We start from the raw sequence: 23015 nt of genomic DNA on the forward strand, positions 1-23015 counted from the left end.
ATGATTGAGGTTAGGAGGAACAGTCACATTCAGGGAAGAATAACCAGCCAAGAAGAAAAGGAAAGGTTGAATAGGGCGCTAGAGTAAGGCACACACAGAAGCACAAGGCTTGAAAGCCAAACGGCAAAAGATTAAGAAAAACTAGTCTCTAAGTCATTAAAATGCTATCATAAAGGACAAGAAGAAAGATTATTTTTAATATAAACAGGTCATTGAAAACTCTGGGATGAAGATTTTGTGTTTTAAAAAAATACCCTAAAACTCAGTGGATGAAGCAACTACTGGTTTATCTATGAGTCTGCAATTTGAGCAATGTTCAGGTGGGAGGTTTTACTGATCTGTTAGGATGTTACTAATTAGCCCAGGCCTGTTAAAAGGTAACATGTAGTTAGGTGTGGTAATTTTAAAAATTTGTAATAGAAGCAGGTAAACACAGCTCCAGTGGTGTGTTGGTAAAATGACTCTTCGTGGAGAAAAACACATGATTTGTGGCATGCGCTGATGATCCACAAAGGGAGTACTGCCACCGTGACTGATTTCAGGCTACTGACAGGGAGGCACTCGAACTTGGGATTTGGAAGAGATGTAGACAGACCTCTCTTAACAACTAAGACGAACCACCCCCAGAGTCCAGACACTCCAGATTAACATGTCACTGTGCTAATCTCTTGATCTACAAAGAATTTGAGACAAGTTAACAAACACTTAATATAATAGAACTCAGTAAATGGGTACAGAATTTTATGTAAAAGAGAAATAAAAATATGAAAATAAAAGTAAGAATAAAGTTAGTAGATATGAAATAAATACCCATGATAAGGCTCTGAACAGTTGATGTAGGTCAACTAAGTATTTGGCCAAAACAAAGAGGAAGTGAGCAGTAATGGTGTTCACAGTGTGTCTTAGATAAAAATAAATTAGCAGCTAAGAGGGAACAAAAATTGTCCTGATGACAGAGAAATCAGTGACCAGTGAGAGAAGGGCACTACATCTTTAACAACATTTTTGCAAAAACAGGATAGCAGTATTTACATATTTCTTGGAACATTTTTAATGCATGGTGCTGACAATGCCAAAACAATTCAGAAAAGTGTGTTTTCTCAGGAAAAAAAGGTAAAATTGACAGGGATCTACAATAGAAAATTTCGAAATAAACATTAAAGAGTTAACATCTTAATAGAAGATATCTGGGAGCCCCTACTAGTATATTTAGGCTATTTAGAAAACTGATTCCGTATGTACCATTCAGAGTTTGCAGGTAAGGAAGCTAACGAAATATTCACAGTATTCTAAATACTGGATACTTAGCAGTTCAGCCAAGACAGTAGCTGTGGATTTGTTTAGAAAGAAAATCCATGAGAGAGAGCTGCCTAAAAAGAATTTGCAAGATCCAGTCATAGGCTGCTTGTTAGGAGCAAGTCAGAAGAGCTGCTGCGGATTGTCATGAGCCCAGGGGACTGATGAGATGCCCATGCAGACCTTCCCAGGGTTCTTCTTGACTTCTGGTGGTAATTAATCTTTCTCTCTCGTTTTTTTGTGTGTGGGCGTCATTCTTTGACCAATCCTCTGAATGTTGACTTTATGGAGGAAATTAGACGAGGTGCTTGCAGTGATGAGAAAGACATGATCCTTGTCTTCAGCACTTGGTGTTCAGATCCTTTCTCATTTCTGCCCGTGCTCTCCTCGGCCTCATCTTCGCACGTCGTCGCTGGTGGGCCCGATTAGCTTCTGAGCTCCTCTGCTGGCTCTTACTCATCTCCTGTGGTGGCTGCTTAGGCAGTGCGACCTGAAGGCAGGGTAGGAAGGAGTTCCAAGAGTCACCAGCAAATGCTCAGAAGGCCCTGTTCTCATCACTCCCACTTCCGGTTCTTCTCTTGTTCCTTCTGGGCACAGAGGTGCTGTCTTATTTCCTCCCTGCCCACCTTTCCCTAGAGTCCGTGCGTGCTGGTGCCTCCTACAAACGGCAGAATGAAGGAAAGCCGGAAAGAGGTGAGTTTTAAGCTAGATTTTGACTTGGGCTTGTGAAGGGGTGGGGGCCCGAATTGATGGAGGTTATAGAAATGAGAAGAGTGTAACTGCCCCATTAGTCTATTGTCGTTACGTGGTAGACAAGTCACTGACAGATGGGACCGAGCAGCAGTAAGGCCAGGGGATTTCTTTTACCTTTTCTGTGTTCTTTCTGCTGCCATCTGTATCATCCTTTGTCCTTTGCTTCCTGCGTGTGCCTGCTCTTCATGCATCAGGTACATATGAGTATGTGTGGTTATGTCAGGAACCACCTGCCCTACCCTTCAGTGTTCCTTTGCTTCTGTGCACTAGGATGTTAGAATCTGCCTGAATTAGCCTTTCCTCTCCTCAGATCAGGAAACAGTCTGCGGCCGCACTTGGGCATCCGAGTTGGTATGTCTTCAGTGCCGATAGCTTCTTGGGAAGGAGATGCCAAGTAAGAGACCAGCAGCTGCTTGTAAGAGTTCTTTTTCTGTGTCTGGCTGTGATGTGCCAGAGTCAAGCCTACGATTACGCCTTAAATTAGCATAGTGTATGGTGCTGATGGGTCCCGCTCCTTATCTTCTTTCAAGGATGAATAGGATGGGGACATCATTGCATTCTATGGGTAGGAAAGTACTGCGTCTTTTGACCTAATCTCTAAGTGCCTTTCCTATCCTTAAAGGCCTTGAACGAGGCCCTGGGTGTTCAGAAAGAAATAATCTAAGATACTTGTTCCTCTTGGAGCCTTTGGTGCAGTAGGGTAGACCGGCACTGCCACAATGTGATGTGCAATTTGCCACGTGCAGTGGAAATACATTAGAGTATAACTGAACTGTATTCTCAGTCATTTGGGGATGTAGTGATGGTTGTTATTGTTGGATTTTTAAGGTCCAGAAGAACTCTTTAACTTGCTTAGTGTGAAAGCCTGTTAATGTTACTACAAGTTAAAAGATTTAAAAGTTATGTCTTTTTAAAGACTGTTGGAGCTTCAGAGTAGAAATACTGCACCTAGAGCAGTTCTCCGCCTCGGGACTATTGGCCTGTGAGGCTGGATGAATCTTCGTTGTCAGGACTGTGCCTGTGCATGTGTAGGATATTTAGCAGTATCTCTAGCCTCCCCTTACCTTGTGCCCGTGGCCTCTTCCACCATGACAACCAAAAATACTGTAACACATCGCCACATGCCCCCAGAGAGGAGGGCAGTGCTAGGAGAGCCTTCTGGGCCTGCCGGGCACTGGGAAGAGATCGGCACCACTGCCCCAGCTCTAAGCCTCTGACCTTGGGGCCCTTAGTGATTTGACCGTAGCAGGAAGAGCTTATGAGCGTCTTGACTGAGGCTGCCTTTACCTCAGTTTCAAGGTGGTTTTGTCTCTGCTTTTGCCCTTGACTGTTCTCTGGCTTAACCCACTGTCACGTGTTGACCAGCTGTGCCCCTCCAAACTTGGTGTCACTTTCTCTTCTTCTCCATAATTAAATTTTGTTAGTTTTCCTAGCAGTTAAGAGTAGGGGAATAATGTCATAGTTGACACATAAGGATAATTTAATGAAATGTTTTTCTTTCAGTAACAGCTCACAGTTATTTTAACAATTACACTGTTGTTATAAAAAAATTATTTTTGAACCAACTAAAGTAATATTGTTTAAGTCTATTTTCTGGCTTAAGTTTCTATGGAAACAATGATATACATAGAGTATGATGCAGGTATCTATAGGGACTAAAGATAAAGGTTAGTGACTATATTTCATACAGGTTTATTTTTAACCATTTAATAAGTATTTTGGTACTCATTTGTATCAGGCACTGGATTAGTGCTCTAAATTAGGGTTTTCTAGTTTTCATTTTTTAAAGTGTCTAAACAGTTCAGGAATATCTGCTAAATTTCCTACATTCCTCTCTCTGAACTACCGTTTAGTTAGCTAATTGCTTTGTGATCTCTGCATAATAACTACTCTTGGATTTTTATTGTGACATATTAAAAGTTAGCTTTTATGAACTTGGAGGAAGAAGCGTTTATGATTTTTAGAAGTTTTTTTTGCTGTTCTTGAGGTCTTCTGGGTGGTTCCATGTTTGCTCTCACTGGCTCTGGTGTGACCGAGATTGCCATATATGATGTCCATTTGTTCTGGAGTATTTGTAATTTTGGCGGTACCCAGCTCCAAAGAGAGAGAGTGAATTTAGATATTAACAGATTTAATAATATAATGAAAATTTCAGTACTGAAATAAGTGTATGACTCCCCCCATTTATTCAATTACAATATAAACCACTCTAATTGAAAACAAATGAGCTAGAAAATTACATTTTATATTTTCTTATATAGATAAAGAGAGACCTGTTCAGTCTTTGAAAACATCAAGAGACACCTCACCCACAAGTTCCTCAGCAGTTACTTCATCAAAGGTTTGTTATATTTCTAAAATCAATTAAATAGAAATTATAATGTAAATGAGATGGATTGTCTAGTACAGATGCTTTTATTCTTTACTATTATTTTTTAATCTAATGGGGGTAATTTGGTACATTTAAAAACTTGAATTTTAAGTAACCATAACTTGAAAGTAGCTACCAAAGTAAATGAACAGTTTTCTCAGAATTTTTTCCACTAGGACTCAACTATGGCTCTTGCTATCTTGACCATAACCAGGTAGAATGAACATTAAGATAGGGCATTTTAGGTAGACTGTGCTTTTGCTTTGGGAGGGGGGGCATATAGCATATAGGCAGACATTTAACATCTATTGTATAACTATTTGATTCTAGATAGTGTATTAAGGATTTTTTTAACTTATACAGAAATCCTATGATATAAGTAGGCATAACTCCATTTTATAGAAAAGGCTCAGAATTTAAATATTTTTCTCAAATTATTTCACTAGTAAATTCTTCCAAACATTAAAGAATACTAGTCTCTCTCAATCTTTTTCAAAAATAGAAGAGGAGGGAATACTTCCAAACTCATTTTATGAGTCCATCATTATCCTGATAGCAAAATCAGACAACAAACAATACGAGAAAAAAAATGTAGAGGCCGATATCCCAGATGAACATAGGTGCAGAAATCCTCAACAAAACATTAGCAAACCAAGTTCAACAACACTTTAAAAAGATCATACACCATGATCAAGTGGGATCTATTCCAGGGGTGCGAGGATAGTTCAGTACTACAAATCAATCGATGTGATACACAGCGTTGACAAAGTTGAAGGGTAAAAATCCTTGGCCATTTCAATAGTTGCTGAAGAAGCATTTGACAGAATTCAGCACCCATTCATGGTAAAAACTCAGAACAAATTGGGTATAGCAGGAACATACCTAAGCATAATAAAAGCCATATACAACAAACCCATAGTTAACATCATACTCAATTGTGAAAACCTGAAAGCTTTTCCTCTAAGATCAGCAACAAGACAGTGGGGCCCAGTCCTGCCACTTTTAATCAACATGGTACTGAAAATCTTAACCAGAGCAGTTGGGCAAGAAAAAAAAAGGCACCCAAATTGGGAAAGGAAAAGTGAAACTATTTTTATTTGCGCATGATATGATAGTATATATAGAAAACCCTAAAGGCTGTACAGAAAAAAACGTGTTAGAACAAATACACAAATTCAGTGAGGTTGCAGGATACAAAATCAAAATGTACAAGTCAGTTGCATTTCTTCTTTTTTTTTTTTTAGTTTTTTTTTTTTAAGGTATCGTTGATATACACTCTTATGAATGTTTCACATGAGAAACAATGTGGTTACTACATTCACCCATATTATTGAGTCCTCCCCCACACCCCAATGCAGTCACTGTCCATCAGTGTACTAAGATGCCACAGAGTCCCTACTTGTCTTCTCTGTGCTACACTGTCTTCCCCATAATCCTTCCCACACCATGTGTGCTAATCATTATACCCCTCAATCTTCTCCCCCACTCTCTCACCCCTCCCTTTTGGTAACCGCTAGTCCCTTCTTGGAGTCTGTGAGTCTGCTATTGTTTTGTTCCTTCAGTTTTGCTTTGTCGTCATACTCCACAAATGAGGGAAATCATTTGGTCCTTGTCTTTCTTCACCTGTCTTATTTCACTGAGCATAATATCCTCCAGCCCCATCCATGTTGTTGCAAATGGTAGGATTTGTTTCTTTCTTATGGCTGAATAGTATTCCATTGTGTATATGTACCACTTCTTCTTTATCCATTCATCTACTGATGGACACTTAGGTTGCTTCCATTTCTTGGCTGTTGTAAATGGTGCTGCGATAAACATAGGGGTGCACATGTCTTTTTGAAACTGGGCTGCCGCATTCTTAGGGTAAATTCCTAGAAGTGGAATTCCTGGGTCAAATGGTATTTCTATTTTGAGCTTTTTGAGGAACCTCCATACTGCTTTCCACAATGGTTGAACTAGTGTACATTCCCCCCAGCAGTGTAGGAGGGTTCCCCTTTCTCCGCATTCTCGCCAGCATTTGTTCTTCTTAGTCTTTTCAATGTTGGCCATCCTTACTGGTGTGAGGTGATATTTCATTGTGGTTTTAATTTGCATTTCCCTGATAATTAGCGATGTGGAGCATCTTTTCATGTGCCTGTTGGCCATCTGAATTTCTTTTTTGAAGAATTGTCTGTTCATATCCTCCACCCATTTTTTAATCAGGTTATTTGCTTTTTGGTTGCCTATATAACCAAGGCATGTGAGTTCTTTATATATTTTGGATGTTAACTCCTTGTCTGGTAGGATGCCATTTTATTCTGCTGATGGTGTCCTTTGCTATACAGAAGCTTTTTAGCTTGATGTAGTCAGTTGCATTACTATGCACCAATAATAAACTATCAAAAAGAGAAATATAAAAACAGTGCAATTTATAGTATCAAACAGAATGAAATTCTTAGGAATAAATTTATATGTGAAAGATCTATATACCAAAAACTGTAAATGTTGATGAAAGAAATTGAAGAAGACACAAATAAATGGAGAGATAATCCATGCTCTTGAATTGGAAGAATTAATATTGTTAAAATGTGCATACTACCCAAATCAATTGACAGCTTCAATGCAATTTCTATCAAAATTCCAAAATAATTTTTCACAGAAATAGGAAAAAGAAACTTATAATTTAAATGGAATCACGTCACAAGATTCCAAATAGCCAAAGAATCTTGACAAAGAACAAAGCTGGAGGTACCACATTTCCCATTTTCAAACTGTATTACCAAGCTATGTAACTGGAACAGTACATATTGGTGTAAAGCAAGAACATCAATCAATGAAACAGAACAGAGACCTCTGAAATAAACGCATGTATATGTGGTCAATTAATTTGCAACAGAAGAGCCAAGAATATACAGTGGAGAAAGGATAGTCTCTTCAGAAATGATGTTGGGTAGACGGGGTAGCCATATTCGAAAGAGTGAAACTGGACCCCTGTTTCACACTGTATATGAAAGGTAACTCAATGTGGATTAAAAACATGAAAGTGAGACCTGAAACCATAGAAATCCTAGAAGAAAACTTTGGTGGCAAGCTTCTTAAAGTCAGTTTTGGCAATGGTATTTTGGATTTGACACCAAAAGTAAATATAAACAAGTGGGACTATACCAAACTGAAAAGCTTCTATGCAACAAAAAGAAAGGGCAACCTCAGGAAAGGACAAAATATTTTTGCCAATTATGTATCTGAAAAGGGGTTAGTATTCTAAATATATGAAGAACTTACACAACTGAATTGGAAAAAAGTCAAACAATAAGATTAAAAAATGGGCAGAGGACCTGAATAGACATTTCCCCAAAGAAGGCATACCAATGACAAACAACAACATGAAAAGGTGCTCAACATCACTGAACATCAGGGAAATGCAAATTGAAACTGTAATGAGATATCATCTAACATCTGTTAGAATGTCCATCAAAAAGAGAGACAACAGTGTTCTTTTATTGTTGGGAATGTACATTGGTGCAGCTACTATGGAAAATAGTATGGAGCATCCTCAAAAAATGAAAAATAGAGCTACCATATGATTCAGCAATCCTACCTCAGGGTGTATATCCAAAGAAAATAAAAAGAGGATCTTGAAGAGATAATCTGTACTCTGATGTTCATTGTAGCATGATTTAAAATGGTCAAAACATGTAAACAACCTAAGTGTCCTTTAATGGATGATTAAATAAAGAAGATATATATGTATGGTGCCATATATATATATGAAGCCATATATATATGAAGCCATGCGAAAGAAGATCCTGTCATTTGTGACAGCATGGATGGCCCTTGAGGACATTATGCCAAGTGAAATAAGTCAGAGAAAGTCAAAATACTGCAGAATCTTTTTTAAGATTCATACAAACAGAGATAAGAGGGGTGTAGGGCTTAGTTGATGAAAATGTATGGTAAAGAAACAGAAGAAGTATCAAGCTTTATACTAGATATTTTAGGTCTGCTAACTCTTCTGATTCTTGCAAGTACTTTGTAAAACTGTGAACATTATTGTCCCCCAGTTTGTAAATGAGGAAACTAAGGCTTACAGGGTCTTAAATTATGTATATAAAGTCATTTACCACAGGTGGTGAAACTGCCGTTCAAACCCAGGTTAGTCTCTAACTCCAAATCCCACGTTTAGTGCGGTAAGTGGTTGAAGAAGAGAAGTAGTATGTTATCAAAAAATGATTTAAATATATAAATTTTGTGTAAGAAGTAGGATTTATATAAATATTACAAATTATAAAAATAGCATATCTGGACTTTTCTGTTGCACTACTTAGGAATTGACCTTGATAGAACTTTGGTATTATGTATTTCATTGAATATAATTACAGATACAGAGTTGAAGTCAGTAGGGAGTCTTGTATATTCCAGACACTATCAGTGTAGGTGTACCTCGCTTTATTGCACTTTATGTGTTTTACAGATTGAAAGTTTGTGGTGGCCCTTTGTCAGGCAATTCTTATTGTCGTCATTCTTTAAATAGCATTTGCTCACTTCATGTCTGTGTCACATTTTGGTAATTCTCGCTTTTTTATTGGTAATCCATTTTTTCTTTGTTATGATATTTGTTATGGTGACCTGTGATCAGTGATCTTTGCTGTTGTTATTGTGATTGTTTTGGGACACTGAACCATGTCCTTATAAGAAGGGGAACTTAGTAGATAAATGTTGTTGCGTGTGTTCTGACTTCTCCGCCAACCAGCCTTCCCCCCTCTCTCCCACATCTATTTTTTGGGCCTTCATATTCCCTGAGACATATCAATAATGAAATTGGGCCAATTAACAACCCTACAGTGACCGTTTAAGTGTTGAGTGAAAGGAAGAGTTGTACATCTCTCACTTTAAATCAAAAGCTAGAAATGACTAAATTTTAGTGAGGAAGGCGAGTCAAAAGCTGAAAGAGGCTGGAAGCTTGGCTTCTTGCACCAAAAAGTTAGCCAAGTTGTGGATGCAAAGGAAAAGTTCTTGAAGGAAATTAAATGCTGTTCCAGTGAGCACATGAATGATAGAGCAAAATGGCCTTATTGCTGATACAAGAAAGTCTGAGTGGGCTGGATAGAAGATCAAACCAGTCATGACATTCCTTTAAGGTGAATCCTAATCCAGAGCAAGGCCCTAGCTCCCGGTAGTTCTTTGAAGACAGAGAGGTGAGGAAGCTGCAGAAGAAAAGTTGGAAGCTAGTGGAAGTTTGTCGTGAGGTTCTGTCTCTAGGAGATAAAAGTGCGAGGTAAGCAGCAAGTGCTGATAGAGAAGCTGCAGTGGGTTATCCAAGATCTAGCTGAGATCATGAAGGTGGCTACACCAAACAACAGGTTTTCCATGTAGGTGAAGCAGCCTTCTATCGGAAGAAGGTGCCATCTAGGACTTCCATAGGTAGAGAGGAGAAGTCAGTGCCTGGCTTCAAAGCTTCCAAGGACAGGCTGACTCTTGTTAGGGGCTAATCTGGTGACTTTAAGTTGAAGCCAGTGCTCATTGTCCCGTTTGAAAATCCTGGTCCTTAAGAATTATACTTACTCTACTCTGCCTGTCTGTAGAAATGGAACAACAAAGCCTGGATGACAGCACTTGTGTTTACAACATAGTTTACTGAATATTTTGAGCCCACTGTTGGAACCTTCTGCCCAGAAAAAAAACATTCCTTTCAAAATAGTATTACTTTCTGACAATGTACCTGGTCACCCAGGAGCCTGCTGGAGCTGGACAGTGAGATAAATGTTTTCATGCCTGCTACCGAACATCCATTCTGCAGTCCATGGATCAATAAATCATTTTGACTTTGGTTTTATTATTTAAGAAATATATTTTGTAGGGCTATAGCTGCAATCGATAGTGATTCTTTTGGTGGGTCCAGGTAAATTGAAAACCTAGAAAGGATTCACTGTTATAAATGCCATTAAGAACATTCATGATTCATGGGAAGGTGTCACAATATCAGCATTAAGGGCGTTTGGACGAAGATGGTTCCAGTCCTCACTGATAACTTCGATGGGTTCAGGACTTCAGTGAAGGAAGTCACTGCAGGTACGGGGAAAACTTGAGAATCAGACCTGGAGCCTGAAGATGGGACTAAGTTGCTGCAACCTCAGGATAAAACCTCAATGGATGAGGAGCTGCTTCTCATGTATGAACAAAGAAAGTGATTTATTTAGCTGGAATCTACTCCTAGGGAAGATGCTGTGAAGATCGTTGAAATGATGACAAAGAATTTAGGATATTATGTAAACTTAGTTGATCAAGCAAAGGCAGGGTTTGAGAGGACTGACTGCAGTTTTGGAAGAAGTTCTACTCTGGGTGAAATGCTGTCAGATAGCATTGCAGGCTACAGAGAAATCATTTGTGAAAGGAAGAGTTGATCAACATGGCAAATTTCTTTGTTGTCTTATTTTAAGAAATTGCCACAGCCACCCCACACTTCAGTACCCGCCACCCTGATCTGTCAGCAGCCATCAACATCAAGGCAAGAGCCTCCACTGATGAAAAGATTATCACTCACTGAAAACTCAGATGATGGTTAGCATTTTTTAGCAATAAAGTATTTTTAATTAAGGTATGTACATTTTTTTTAGACATGCTACAGTATAGTGTAAACATAGGTTTTACATGCATTGATAAACTGGAAAATTCACTTGGATTGCGCTGTTGTACTATTTGCTTTATTGAGAACCCACAATATCTCTCAGATCTGCCTGTGTATTAGTTAAATGTCAGTGTCTTTTCCTTTGTTCCATAGGTGAGTTTGTGAAGTTTTACATAAACAAAATTAGGAATCAGATCTAGTCTATATATCCTAAAAGAATTGATCCCTAAAGAAATTGTGTTGAATATTTTTGAAACAGCAAATAAAGGTACTTGTTCGCTACGTAAATTTGAAGGCTTAAATGATTTTAAGTATAAGTGAGGTGTACTTCTTGGTGTATTTGAAGTTGATAAGCACTTGAGAATTGTAACAGCACTGTTCTTCTGTTTTTATTAGGCGCTGGACAAGCCCAGCAGGCTGACTGAGAAGGAACTTGGTGAGGCTGCCAGCAAGTGGGCCACAGAGAAGCTGGAGAAGGCAGACGAGAGTGACCTACCAGAAATTGCTGAGTACGAGGTAAGGCATGGATCCAGTTTGCTGCACATCTGAAGGTTCTGTCTGGATTTTAAATTATAGGTGGAAAACATTTGGTTTGTTCTAGTATTTTAAAATGTATTTGGGGAAAATAACTTCATGGATTATCCATTTACCACCTAATAATAGTATGAATACGAATGTCTTTGAATTCAATAATCACACTGTATCTGAATGTCTCCAGTAGTTTAGAAATGGAAGAAGAAAATAAACATGGATCATAAGGGAGGTGCATTATCCATGTAATGGGCTTTGCTGTGTAAAGTATCTCTAGAAACCCTGCTAAGCACACAGGTCATAAAGTAGTGAATTCAGAATAAAAATCTGTCTAAACCTTAGATCTTAGGTTATATTTATATTTCATGTTCTCCTCTGTGCCCATTATCTCATAAATTCCCCAGAAATGGAATTATGAATTGTTCGAGTTACCTGTGACCTTAGATGAGTCTTGAGTGCCAAAAGATGAGGACAGTTTTGGGTCCGTGCAGTGCTGTTTACAAACTCTTTGCACTGAAATATTTGGAAACTAAATTGAAAACTCTCCTTGTAACCTGTAACATCTTTAGGGAAATATTTATGTTCAATGAGCAAAATTAAGCTTTTAGATTTAGGACTTGGCACTCGAATTACTTTGACATGATAGGCAGAGAATATAAAATCTCAGTACCATGAGAAATTATGTAGATTTGAGGATTTCTGCTTTTCGGTATGTATCTGGATGCCTCTTACAGAAGGTCCTTTGATGAAATGGATCAAGCTTTGGAATTGGATATAAAAATTACATGTCTGCATTCATACGCTGTGAAAAGATCTGTCCCAGCATAGCTCGTGTGCTCTGCTCATAGGGGCTGTCCTGGCCTGCACTTCCTATCTGTACTCACACAAGTAGAGTCTTTTTCAAGATGCTGCTCGGTCACTTAGATATCACTTGTTCTTGAATAGGTCAAGGTTTCCTTGTTATTGGAGCTATAATAGTGGATATTTGTACATATCCTCAAGTAACTGCACCGACAGCATCAAGCCATCCGTCTTGGACCCTTTCCAGCACTGTGTAAAAGTGTGAACAATGCAGTAATGCCTTTAAGAGGGACAGTGCTTAGTTTAAAATATAATTCAGAATAATGGTTTTATATTAATAATAATTTGTGCTTTGAAATTGTTATTTTAGAGAACTGATCATTTCTCTCAGCATACTTAAAATGAAAAACCTTCAGGGATATTTCTTATTTGTTTAATACTCAATGTTCAGTAATTTAAGGTTTTATTAAGACATATTCATTCTCCTCCCATCATTTTTTATATCTCTTAATTTTAATAAAAAACCCTACTGCCCACCTTTCCCAGATTTTAAAACTCAAGTGGTCTAATTATTGCTCGAGTGGATCTTGACTCTGAATGGTCAGTGGCATTAGGCCTAGACTTTTTTAATGAGCATCCTTGTTGTTTCCCTAAAGTGTGTCTAGAATTTGCTGGATTTTGATTTAATGAAAAGTGAATAACCCTGCAAATCTAAAGTGGGGTCATAGGTCAGACATCCTTTGCTGGACCAAAGGTAAGGCGAGTGAGAGGAGGACTGAGGGCTCCTGGGGTTGTTCCTTGGTAAACATTCATTCTTAATGTTGAGCGGCAGCCTCAGTTTTGTAGCATCATTTGCTGTTAATGGCAGCCATATCTTAGCATTTGTTGCTCATGTGTGTGTTTATACATTAAATTCTTAGGGGTGAAATTACTGGGTAAAAGGGACATGCTAAATTGTAATAAGTGCTGCCAAATGACTCCGTAAAGAAGTTGTGGCGGTATAAGCGCCCTGTACACCGCGTGGTGATCTGCCACTGCCTTTACACGTGAAAATGACCACTTGTAAAATTAGTGTACTTCTTGTGACTTCTCTAAACCTACTTCATGCAAAGAAAATCCCAAGTTTTTGATGAACATAATAAATTCAGGTTTCTTATTTCCTCCCTTATCTCCCACCCACCTAAAATAAGCAGCAGTAGAACGTACACGCTCAGACTTGAACGGTTGCTCCTCAGTCTTCGCTCGCTTCCGACTGCATGGAAGCAGGAGCGAGTGTCCGTTCTGCTCATTGGTGATGGGCCCGCTGTTCTAGAGCAGTGCCTGCTGTTTGCCATACAGTGAATTTTTGAATAAACAAGTGAGCATAGTTAAGTAATAGTCTTCCCTCATTCATTTGGTTTTCTTCTTTTCACCAAAAGTGGTTTTGTGGGATTTTTGTGGGATTATGTATTCATTAGGAATTGTTGCTCTGAAATAAAAGTAATTGTTATTGCTTTGGGGGAATGTTTTCAGTTATTTCCATACATGCTTAGGCTATGGGCGCAAATTATTTTTAACTTCTGAAAGCAGAGCCTTTTTCCATGTTCATTTTTAATATATTTGCTTACATGTGTGCATACTCTCACTTCCACTTGGACCTACTCTGTCCTGTTTTTCTTAAATAGATTGCTTAAGGAATACAGGACAAAACCTTCTAGCTGTATTTTTATACAATTTGGAATATCATTTTGGAATGCAATAAGCCTAGAGGCTTTGTTTTACCTAAAATTTAAAAAGCAGCAATTATTTCCTCTTTAATCCTTCTCCATATGCTTATTATGCACAGCTCATTAAAGTGTTTTCTTAAAACAGTTTGAATTTAGCACTTTCTTTGGATATAAACTGCCAGTTAGTGTCTCTCCGCAGTCATCTGAGATGCTATATGTGATTTGAGTTTTCTAATTCTTTCTGGAGGCCGGGCCCACAGCCCCACTGTTCATAGACCATCCAGAGGAGCCCGAGTCACATGCAGCAGAGGGCATCGGATTACTTGAGGACAGTCAGCTGACCAGTCGCTCTAAAGCAATAGCATCAAAAACCAAAGAGATTGAGCAGGTGAGAATCCACCCTTACAGTACATAATCTTTTGTTACTAGTTTTTACTTTGCCCAAGTTACAGTAAATATTTATTCAACAAATGTATTTCATTTTTTCTTTTCCCACTTGTGACTCTGAAATTACAATGTAAAAAATTATAAAAATTGTTTGATTTAATTTCATAATAATTACCGTTTGGCCCCCTGTCCCTGTTTACTTTTTTATTTTTTAAATAAAAACCAAGCTTCATTTTTAAGAAAGTATAAATATTCGAGGATTAGTATGAAGCAAATAAACTATTAAACTTAATCAGGATGGTCTGAAAGAAATGTTAAATATACAAAAATGTTAGCAGATGTTATCTTGAATATTGGGAAAACAGATACTTCTAATGTTTTTCATTACACTTTTAAGCATTTTTCAAATATTAAAGAAAAACAAAGGATAGATATTTAAATAGAATTTTACTGTTATTCTGAAAAGTTAGGATCATGTCTTAAATAGATGAAATAGATTCCTTAAGAAATAGTTATAGGAATAGAACCTTCAAACTGTATCTTAATATAGTCTGGAATAGAATTTGGAATGGAATAAGACTAGAGACTGTCTTACTAAGGTTTAAAAAGTAGCAGTCATTTCCTCTTTAATCCTTCTCACATGCGCTTATTATGCATAGTATAATTTAAAGTGTTTCAACATGGAAATGCTACCTACCTACCTTAGCACTTTATGAGGATTAAATAAATAAAATCTGTAAGGGCTTTATAAAATGCAATGTGTTGGTTTTTGATGTTGTCACTCTGTTGCTTTGAGTAAATGTCATATATTATATAATCTTCTGGGCCTTAAGAACAAAATTAAATCTTTTCTTAAGCTGCTGTCCGATTCCACATCAATTAAAACCTATTCCCTTGGTTGGATAGGAGAACATCTTAGTGAAATCTTGGCAGCTTATAAAGACAAGCACCTATACAGGAATTTGTAAGCCATTGGAGTTTCAAACTGGAAGTAGTCAGTAGTATCAGATGCTTGGAGGCATAGAAGGAAAATGGAGACAGAAAGCCCCATATCATTTTGTGATGTGAATGCAGCTTGGTGTCTTTCAAGATACCAATAAATAAAAGGTTTGTTCAGTAGGTATCTTTGACATGAATGTGAATATCACTACTCTGTGTACGATTATTGCCCTTCTGTCTTTTTACTCTTACTTTTCTTTGTAGCTTTTCCTTGATCACCACTTAACATATGTTTTTGTTTCCTTGTCTCCTCTCATCTTAATGGAAGCCTTACGAGAATGACGACTTTGTTTTGTTTACTGTTTTATCTCCATTACCTAGAATAATGGCTGGCATGTAGTGGGCTCAAAAGAAATATTTGTTGTGTGGATAATGGATGGGGTCATAAACGTAGATGTGACCTTTGAATAGCCCAAGTCACTTGAAATTAGAGATGGCATCTTAACCTGACCACCTAATACAGTGCACAGGCCCAGCACTTAGTAGTATAATGCTAGACAAGTGTTTGCTGAGTGAATGAGTGATTTAATGTTATTTACTTTTCCACATAAATTCCAATTCTTTAAAGGAGAAATTCTCTTGAGTATATAACTCAGAGAAAAATGTGACTGAAACAACAGGGTAGGGGTATTTTTTTGTCATTTATTAATAGTTCTACTATTTAATCTTGAAAAGTGGGGTTATCAGTCAGATGTAGAGCATTTCCAGTATGAATCAGGTTTTACGGTACGTTATAGCCACCCATACATGTTTGACATGGAAGTATGACCAGACCTCTCTTTCCATCTGCCCATTATTCAAACTCATGCAAAATCTGACCCTGAAGCATATTGAGATGATTACAGCAAGGACAGATGGCCTAAAGAAAGAAAAATAAACTTAAAAGGACGTTACAGTGTGTGCCTAGAGGGGTGGAACAGTTACTAGAGGTGTTGTAAACAGAAAACTTAGTGGATGCTAAATTTCAGATGTTAAATATCTAACTATTATGTTTTTGCCAGGGTACCTTGGTTTTCAGATATTGGCAAGAAAATTACACTGAAAGCCCCCAAAATGTCAGAAAGATAGTAAAAATGATACAGTTATTTTATAAATTCATGTCTAAAAGTTACAGTGATTTTTGAAAGTGAAGAAGTAATTTAAGGGTACTTGTTCCTCCTGTTTTTTCCATTTTCAGCTTCTCCACGTTTTATTTTTAGGGATTAAATGCCAAATGGATAAGAATATTTTAAAAGCTTGAGAAAGCCAGATGGTAGTTTTACAGCTGTCCAGTGATTATTCATCATTTTTCTATATGCTTGAAATATTTCATGATTTTAAAAAATGAATAATAACGAAAAAAAAAAACCTCTCCATAAATGAGACCAACAAATCAAGCTTAGACTCATGTGTCCCTGTAAGTACTGGTGTAATACTCAGCTGCTTTTTCTCTATTATACTAAGCATAGTATATTCAGGTATCTTGTAAAGATAAATTGCCACATATAATTTTTAAGAGTTTCTATAAATTAGATCCTTTAGTTCTTGAATCCCAAGAAAGTCGTTAACTTGAGATGGTATTGCAACATAGAATAAACTAAATCTCTAGGCCAAAATTTGATTTGACTCAAAATGCCCACAAATGTGGCTCTTTGTTGTTTAAGGGCATGGGAATAGAAGTAGATTGTATCAGAATCACCTTAAAGGGTGATTCTGACACAATCAAATTCACATCTCTTGCAACATTATCACTGTCTGGTCGCTGGGCATGTAAGAATTTGGTAGTGTTGGGTGTGTTGGTGTTCTTAGAAAAAGCTCCCAGGTTATAGTCAGATACATCAGAGAACCACTGGTCTAAAAATCTTTGAGCCAGAGTCCTCAAGTTGCATCTCTGAATATTGTGTTGCTAAAGATTGTTTGAGTCATCCCACTTTGATTGGAATATCCTTCAGTGGACAGGACGGCTTCTGTCACCACGGCACATAGCCTCCATATGCTTTGGGTCCTGTGGTGTATCCTTATTCCCCAGATTTACCACCTCTTACCTAATGTGGGCCATCTTTTTATATTCAATTATTGGAATATTCTTGTGTTTTCTAGTTTCTTAGCAAATTTTAGAATTTCTCCTCTCACTATAGTAAATCCTAGAGAGACTTAAAACCTACAAAATTATGGGTGATTCATAATTTGGCTCAGGTGTTTGGCAATAACTCCTAGTCTGTGATACTGTGCAGGTCCTCACATACCTACTATTACTGAACTATCTGAGTTGAAAGCACATCCCACTCCTTGCTATTTTATCAATTAGGAATCTTGTCTCAATAAATTGTTACTTTGAGTGAAACACACAAATTGAAATCTCTATTATTATGTACCCTTCTTTCCTCCGTTTTACCTCCAGGGATAAAGCAGTATTTGCTTTCTCATATTTAATATTTGCAGGGTCCCTCATACTTTGTTCAAACCATGCTTAGACATAACCTGAGATCCTCTATTTTCTCTGGGTCTGGCATCTAATGATATTTGAAAATCTCTTTATAGTCCTTAATTGGCAAGAAATGGGTTACATTCCTCTGAGTAGATCTGGGTTATACACACACATACACATATATATTTGGATATATGGATATATATGTATAAAGTATGCATATGCATGCTTTGCCTAGCAGATAACATGACTAAGAGTGTCAGGGTAGCTAAAATCCTCTTGCAGACACAGTAGCAGAGAAGCAGTTACCTAATCAAGCAGCTACTAAGGATAATTGGTGAGTATTTGGAGTTTATTAGGATATTTTGCTATGCAAACTAGTTTTGAAAAAAGAACCATCTCTTCCCCCTCAAGGCAAAGTATGTATATTGTGATTATCTTTATTGTATATCTGTAGAGCTTTTTAAAAGTAAAGCTTTTGGGGTTCCTACCACAAATATTCTAGTAAGTATGTTATCAGAGCTTCTCAAACTTTAATCTGCACATAAATCCCTTGGGGATCCTGTTAAAGTACAGGTTCCGGCCCAGTAGATCTGGGAGGGGGCTTGAGGCTGGGAGTCCTCCCAGGTCCCCAGGTGTGCTGATTCTGCTCGTCTGTAAGCCAGCAAGCAACTGGAAAGAGGCGTGGGTTTCTAAGTCCTGTAATTTTCTGATGTGCTAAATAAAAGGTTGAGAGCTGTTAACCACCTTACTTTTATGTAAATAAGGGAAGTTCTGTGTATTTTTTAATCGAGGCACCATGAACATGCAATAAAATGTATAGATCTTAAATATTCAGTTGGATGAGTCTTGGCAGTTGTAACATTGTGTAAATACCACCCCAAATGTTTGTGAAAGTCTTTCTTTTTCAGAATAGTTGATTATACTGACACTAAGAAGGATTTTAGTTTGGAACTAAAATCTCAAAATCTCAAAATCATGTGTTCTGATTTGGTTTATGTTAAATACTCTGTGGTCCATGCATTGAAGGCTGTGTTTTAAGTGAAAGCTTATACAAACATAAGGTTCAAAAGACAAAAGAGATGGTACGGTGAAAACCAGGTTTCCTTCTCCCCATAATACTTAACTGCCAGTTTCTGTCGCCAGCAAATAGGTACAGTGTGTGGCACACATACGTTTATATGCAGTGTTTGAGTATGTGTGTTCACATGACTCAGTGCATGTGCATGGACAGGACCATGGCTGATCCTGATGAGCAGAGCTAAGAGTTGACACGTGTGTCTCTGTGCTTTCTTTTAAATACAAATGCTGGCTTACCTACCACATACCCTGTTCAGTGTACCTTAGAGACCATTGTATATCTAATATAGAATATACAAATACATATATAAGTATATATATTTATAAATAGTCCCCTGGTAATAGATATTTACAATCACATGTGAACCATGATTTAAAATACAGTTTCTCTTACTTCTCCACTTTTTTAAAAAAGTGTTTTTGTGTATTTTTAAAATAAAGTATTGCATTTAAAATGAGCAGTTTGGCTGGGGTTGGTTCAGTACTGTGGGTCTCAAATGCCTGTGTGTCTCCTGAAGAGCCGTGTGGGTCTGAGTGGCCGCATCGAAGACCATCCGAGCGCCTGCTGACACATCTCTGAGTCCGCTTATTCTGACTGTTTGGATACATATCTCATGATCCTAAAGGCAAGCCAAGAATGAGAATAACGAGTATATGAAGTTGCAAAGAATCGTAATTTCTTTTTTAATTTTTTCCTATTATATTTCATTGAAGTATAGTTGATATACAATATTGGTTTCAGGTATACAACATAGTGACTTGACAGTTACCTACATTATGAAGTGCCCACCCAGCTAGAGCAGTCACTGCCAATACAGAACGATGTTACAGAATTATTGACTCTGCTGTACTTCCATCCCAATGACTGATTTATATTATGGTTGAGACTCTGTGCCTCTTGATCCCCTTCACCAATTTCAGCCATCCTCCGCCGTGGTGACCACCGTCACTTCTCAGTGTCTATGAGGCTGTTTCTGTTTTTGTTCATTTGTTTTGTTTTTTTATTTTGTTATTAGATTCTATATGTAAGTGAAGTCACATAGTATTTGTCTTTCTCTGCCTGGCATATTTCATTTAGTATGATGCCCTCTAACTCCATGTTGTTGCAAACGGTAAGATTTCTTTCTTTTTATGGCTGAGTAATATTCCATTGTGCGTATGTACCACATCTTTTTATCCATGCCTCTGTTGATGGACACTTTGTTTGCTTCCATATCTTGGCTATTGTAAATAATGTGGCAGTAAACATAGGGGTGCATATGTATTTTCAAATCAGGGATTTTGTTTTCTTCAGGTATGTAGCCACAAGTGGAATTACTGGGTCATATAGTATTTCTGTTTTTAGATTTTTTTGAGAAAGCTCCATACTGCTTTCCATGAATCCTAATTTCTAGCTTGTACCAATCACTGTCAACCTTTCTTAGAATTTCTATTAGTAAATACAATTAATAAAATATAAGCCTATATTGTTATAGGAGTATGCCTGAAAATATTCTTCAGTGTGCTATTCATGGTATTCCTCAGATCACAGAAAATTGTAATTTGTTAGGGAAAAAGTCCATCTCTTGTTTCTTCTTATTTGGTGATAATAACTTAAAAAAGAATAAGCACCATGAGGAATTAAGTCTACCTGTAATTAAGTCTCTCTGTTGAAACAAGGTTTTATTCTTTATCTTATAATTTATAGTTTAAATACAGACAGGAATCATTTTAGATCCAGAGGGCTTCCAGTCTGATGCTCTAAAACATATAGAGTATAAAGAAGCGCTTGATCAAGGGGATTGTTTATTTTTGTTTCCTTTGTTTTAACTTCAAAAGACTTAAACTGAATATACATTTGTTTTAGTAAAGACGTTATGTTTTTTATAGCAGTCATAGCTATGCCAGCCTTGTTACTGAAGGAATTTTATTTCTTAGTCATGTAGGAACCCCTGTCTTACTCCAATTAGTTAAGAAAAATCAAGTTAATTCAGAAATCACTTTGTTGATTGTCTAGGTCATTAGCCTTACAGGTCAATATGGTTTTATTTTAAGTCTAGCTCAGTCTATTTAATATGTAATTTTTATTTAATTTGGGTTCTACACATTAACCATTTTTGTGACTATACTGGTTTTTCTTCTTTTTCCTCAAAGTAAAAATGTTGGGCTGAATAATTTAGATCCCTTCCTATCTACATATATTAAGTAAAAGATAAAATGTTGAATCACCTGCATACACCGTTATGTGTAGCTAATTGAGATTTCACTTCAGAGTTTTTAGGTGTTTTTTGATTTTTTTTTAATGTGTTAATAAGGACACAGGGTTCTTACATTAAAATGTTTTTAAAAACTCATATACACTATTTCTGTGCATCGACAGTAATTGGTGTTTGTTGAGCTAATGAATTGTGCAGAAAACATTTTCTTCAGCAAATAAAATGTTGCATTTAATCAGGGTTCTCTCTGTGGCCTTCTTCTCTTCTTACAGTGTCTTGTTTCAGCCACCGTTTGTATAGCCTCTGATTCCCAACACTCTCACCAGCTCTTGCAATCTTTCTGTCTCAATATATAATAGGATATTTTCACTTTACATTTAAAGTAAAAAGGCTAGAAGATTAATCAAATGTTGGTACATCTTCCTGAAATGTAAACTGAGTTGGGAACAGTGAAAAGAACCAGCTTTTAACACATGATGATTAAAATGAAATTGTTTTCTAAGCAGTGGCAACTCTGTTGTGGTGTATGCATGATCTAAGAATTTCATGCTAAACCTACGTAATATAAATGTTCTTTGTTTTCCCTTTTTATCAGAGCAAGTAACCAACTTCTTAAAAGCGCAGCTCCCACCGATATCTTGTCTAGACATCATGTCTACCCTACTGTATTTAACAGTCCATTCTTACCAACCACTTATTCATACTTTACATATATAGATTTAGTAAAATATACTCACGTAAGATTTACCCCTGAAAAATGTCTTATTCCTGAAGCACACTGAAAATAAGTCATTTATCTTGGCCATATTTCAAAGGTTTGGGAAGCGATAAATAGATTCTTGCTACAGAAGCTTGTTGCTGAAGTACCAGTGTCAAGTTGTTTTCAGGGGGTTTCATTTGAAAGCTATCTCAAGGTGATGTGTTAATTTGAAATGTCAAAACAAAGCATCTCAGCTTCTACATTTAAAGGCAATTTAGTTAGTTTATATCTTATATAAACCCATAAATACAAAGATTGATAACTGTTTAAGATACTGTTTTTACATAAAATATAAAATTTGGACAATACCAAGCTTTGTAAGAACCGTACTTAAAATATTATAAGTACCAGAAGATGAGGCCGTGTTGGGCCTTATCCCGGGGGTGTCATCACTTAAACACAGAGTCCCCAGGTGCAAAGAGCAGCCCCGTGCAGGTGTCCTGTGGTGTGAGCTTCACCCTCTCATCTCTCCTCCTCGTCTGCCAACCAGCATTAGGTGTGGATTTTCTCTGGTGGTCTCACATTACTGTCGCCTGCTATTAGTTCCCCTTTGTAAGTTACCATTTTATTTAGTCTCTGGGCACTTTGCAGTTAAGGACTTAAAAAGTGGTGAGCCTTGGGTGCTTCCATTTGGTGCGTTAATGTCTCAGAGCCCTTTCCTCATTTGCTAAGTGGGATTCATTACACATTCCCCCACAGAATTCATGAACTTTCGTCTGTGAAAGCCCTTTGTAAACTGAAAATGACTGTCCAGGTGGCTGTGGTTCCTGGTGTGACTTTGCAGCAGCTTTGGAGCCGCGACTGCTTTCACACTGCTGGCGAGGAATGTTGCACAGCACGTTCCCTACAGAAGTTCCACTCCGAGGGGCTGTGCTCCTAGCAATGTCAGGGTGTGGGCTGTTCACCCACGTCCTCTGACTTCATTTTTTGGTTTTGTCTTTTTTTTTTTTAATTTTCTTTTATTCCTTCATTCGTTCAAAATGAAATGTAAAAATAACTTCACTGTGAAATACTTTATTTTGTGGGACTTTGTAATTCCTCCTTCCCACTGTCCATTGGCTTCCCTTGGATCTCATTGGTCCTTACCTTTCTTTCTAGACAAAGGAAGTCTCTTAAAAGCTGTTT

The 23015-nt window shown here is 37.3% G+C and overlaps 1 protein-coding gene across 19 annotated transcripts in view; it reads left to right on the plus strand.

Annotated features, from left to right (window-relative positions):
• The window catches only part of PPHLN1 (periphilin 1), a 100436-nt gene that overhangs the window by 52494 nt on the left and 24927 nt on the right, over nt 1-23015 (plus strand). For 14 of the 19 annotated variants that reach the window (XM_036889303.2, XM_036889292.2, XM_036889305.2 and 11 more), the window contains 4 exons: nt 1933-1989; nt 4311-4390; nt 11421-11540; nt 14310-14450. In XM_036889303.2, the coding sequence (XP_036745198.1) occupies nt 1933-1989; nt 4311-4390; nt 11421-11540; nt 14310-14450 (398 nt within the window). The remainder of the gene's footprint in view (nt 1-1932; nt 1990-4310; nt 4391-11420; nt 11541-14309; nt 14451-23015) is intronic. The other 5 variants (XM_036889299.2, XM_036889302.2, XM_036889291.2 and 2 more) reach the window with 1 other exon arrangement.

This window comes from Manis pentadactyla, chromosome 14 (assembly GCF_030020395.1).
Source record: "Manis pentadactyla isolate mManPen7 chromosome 14, mManPen7.hap1, whole genome shotgun sequence".
Taxonomy (NCBI): Eukaryota; Metazoa; Chordata; class Mammalia; order Pholidota; family Manidae; genus Manis; species Manis pentadactyla.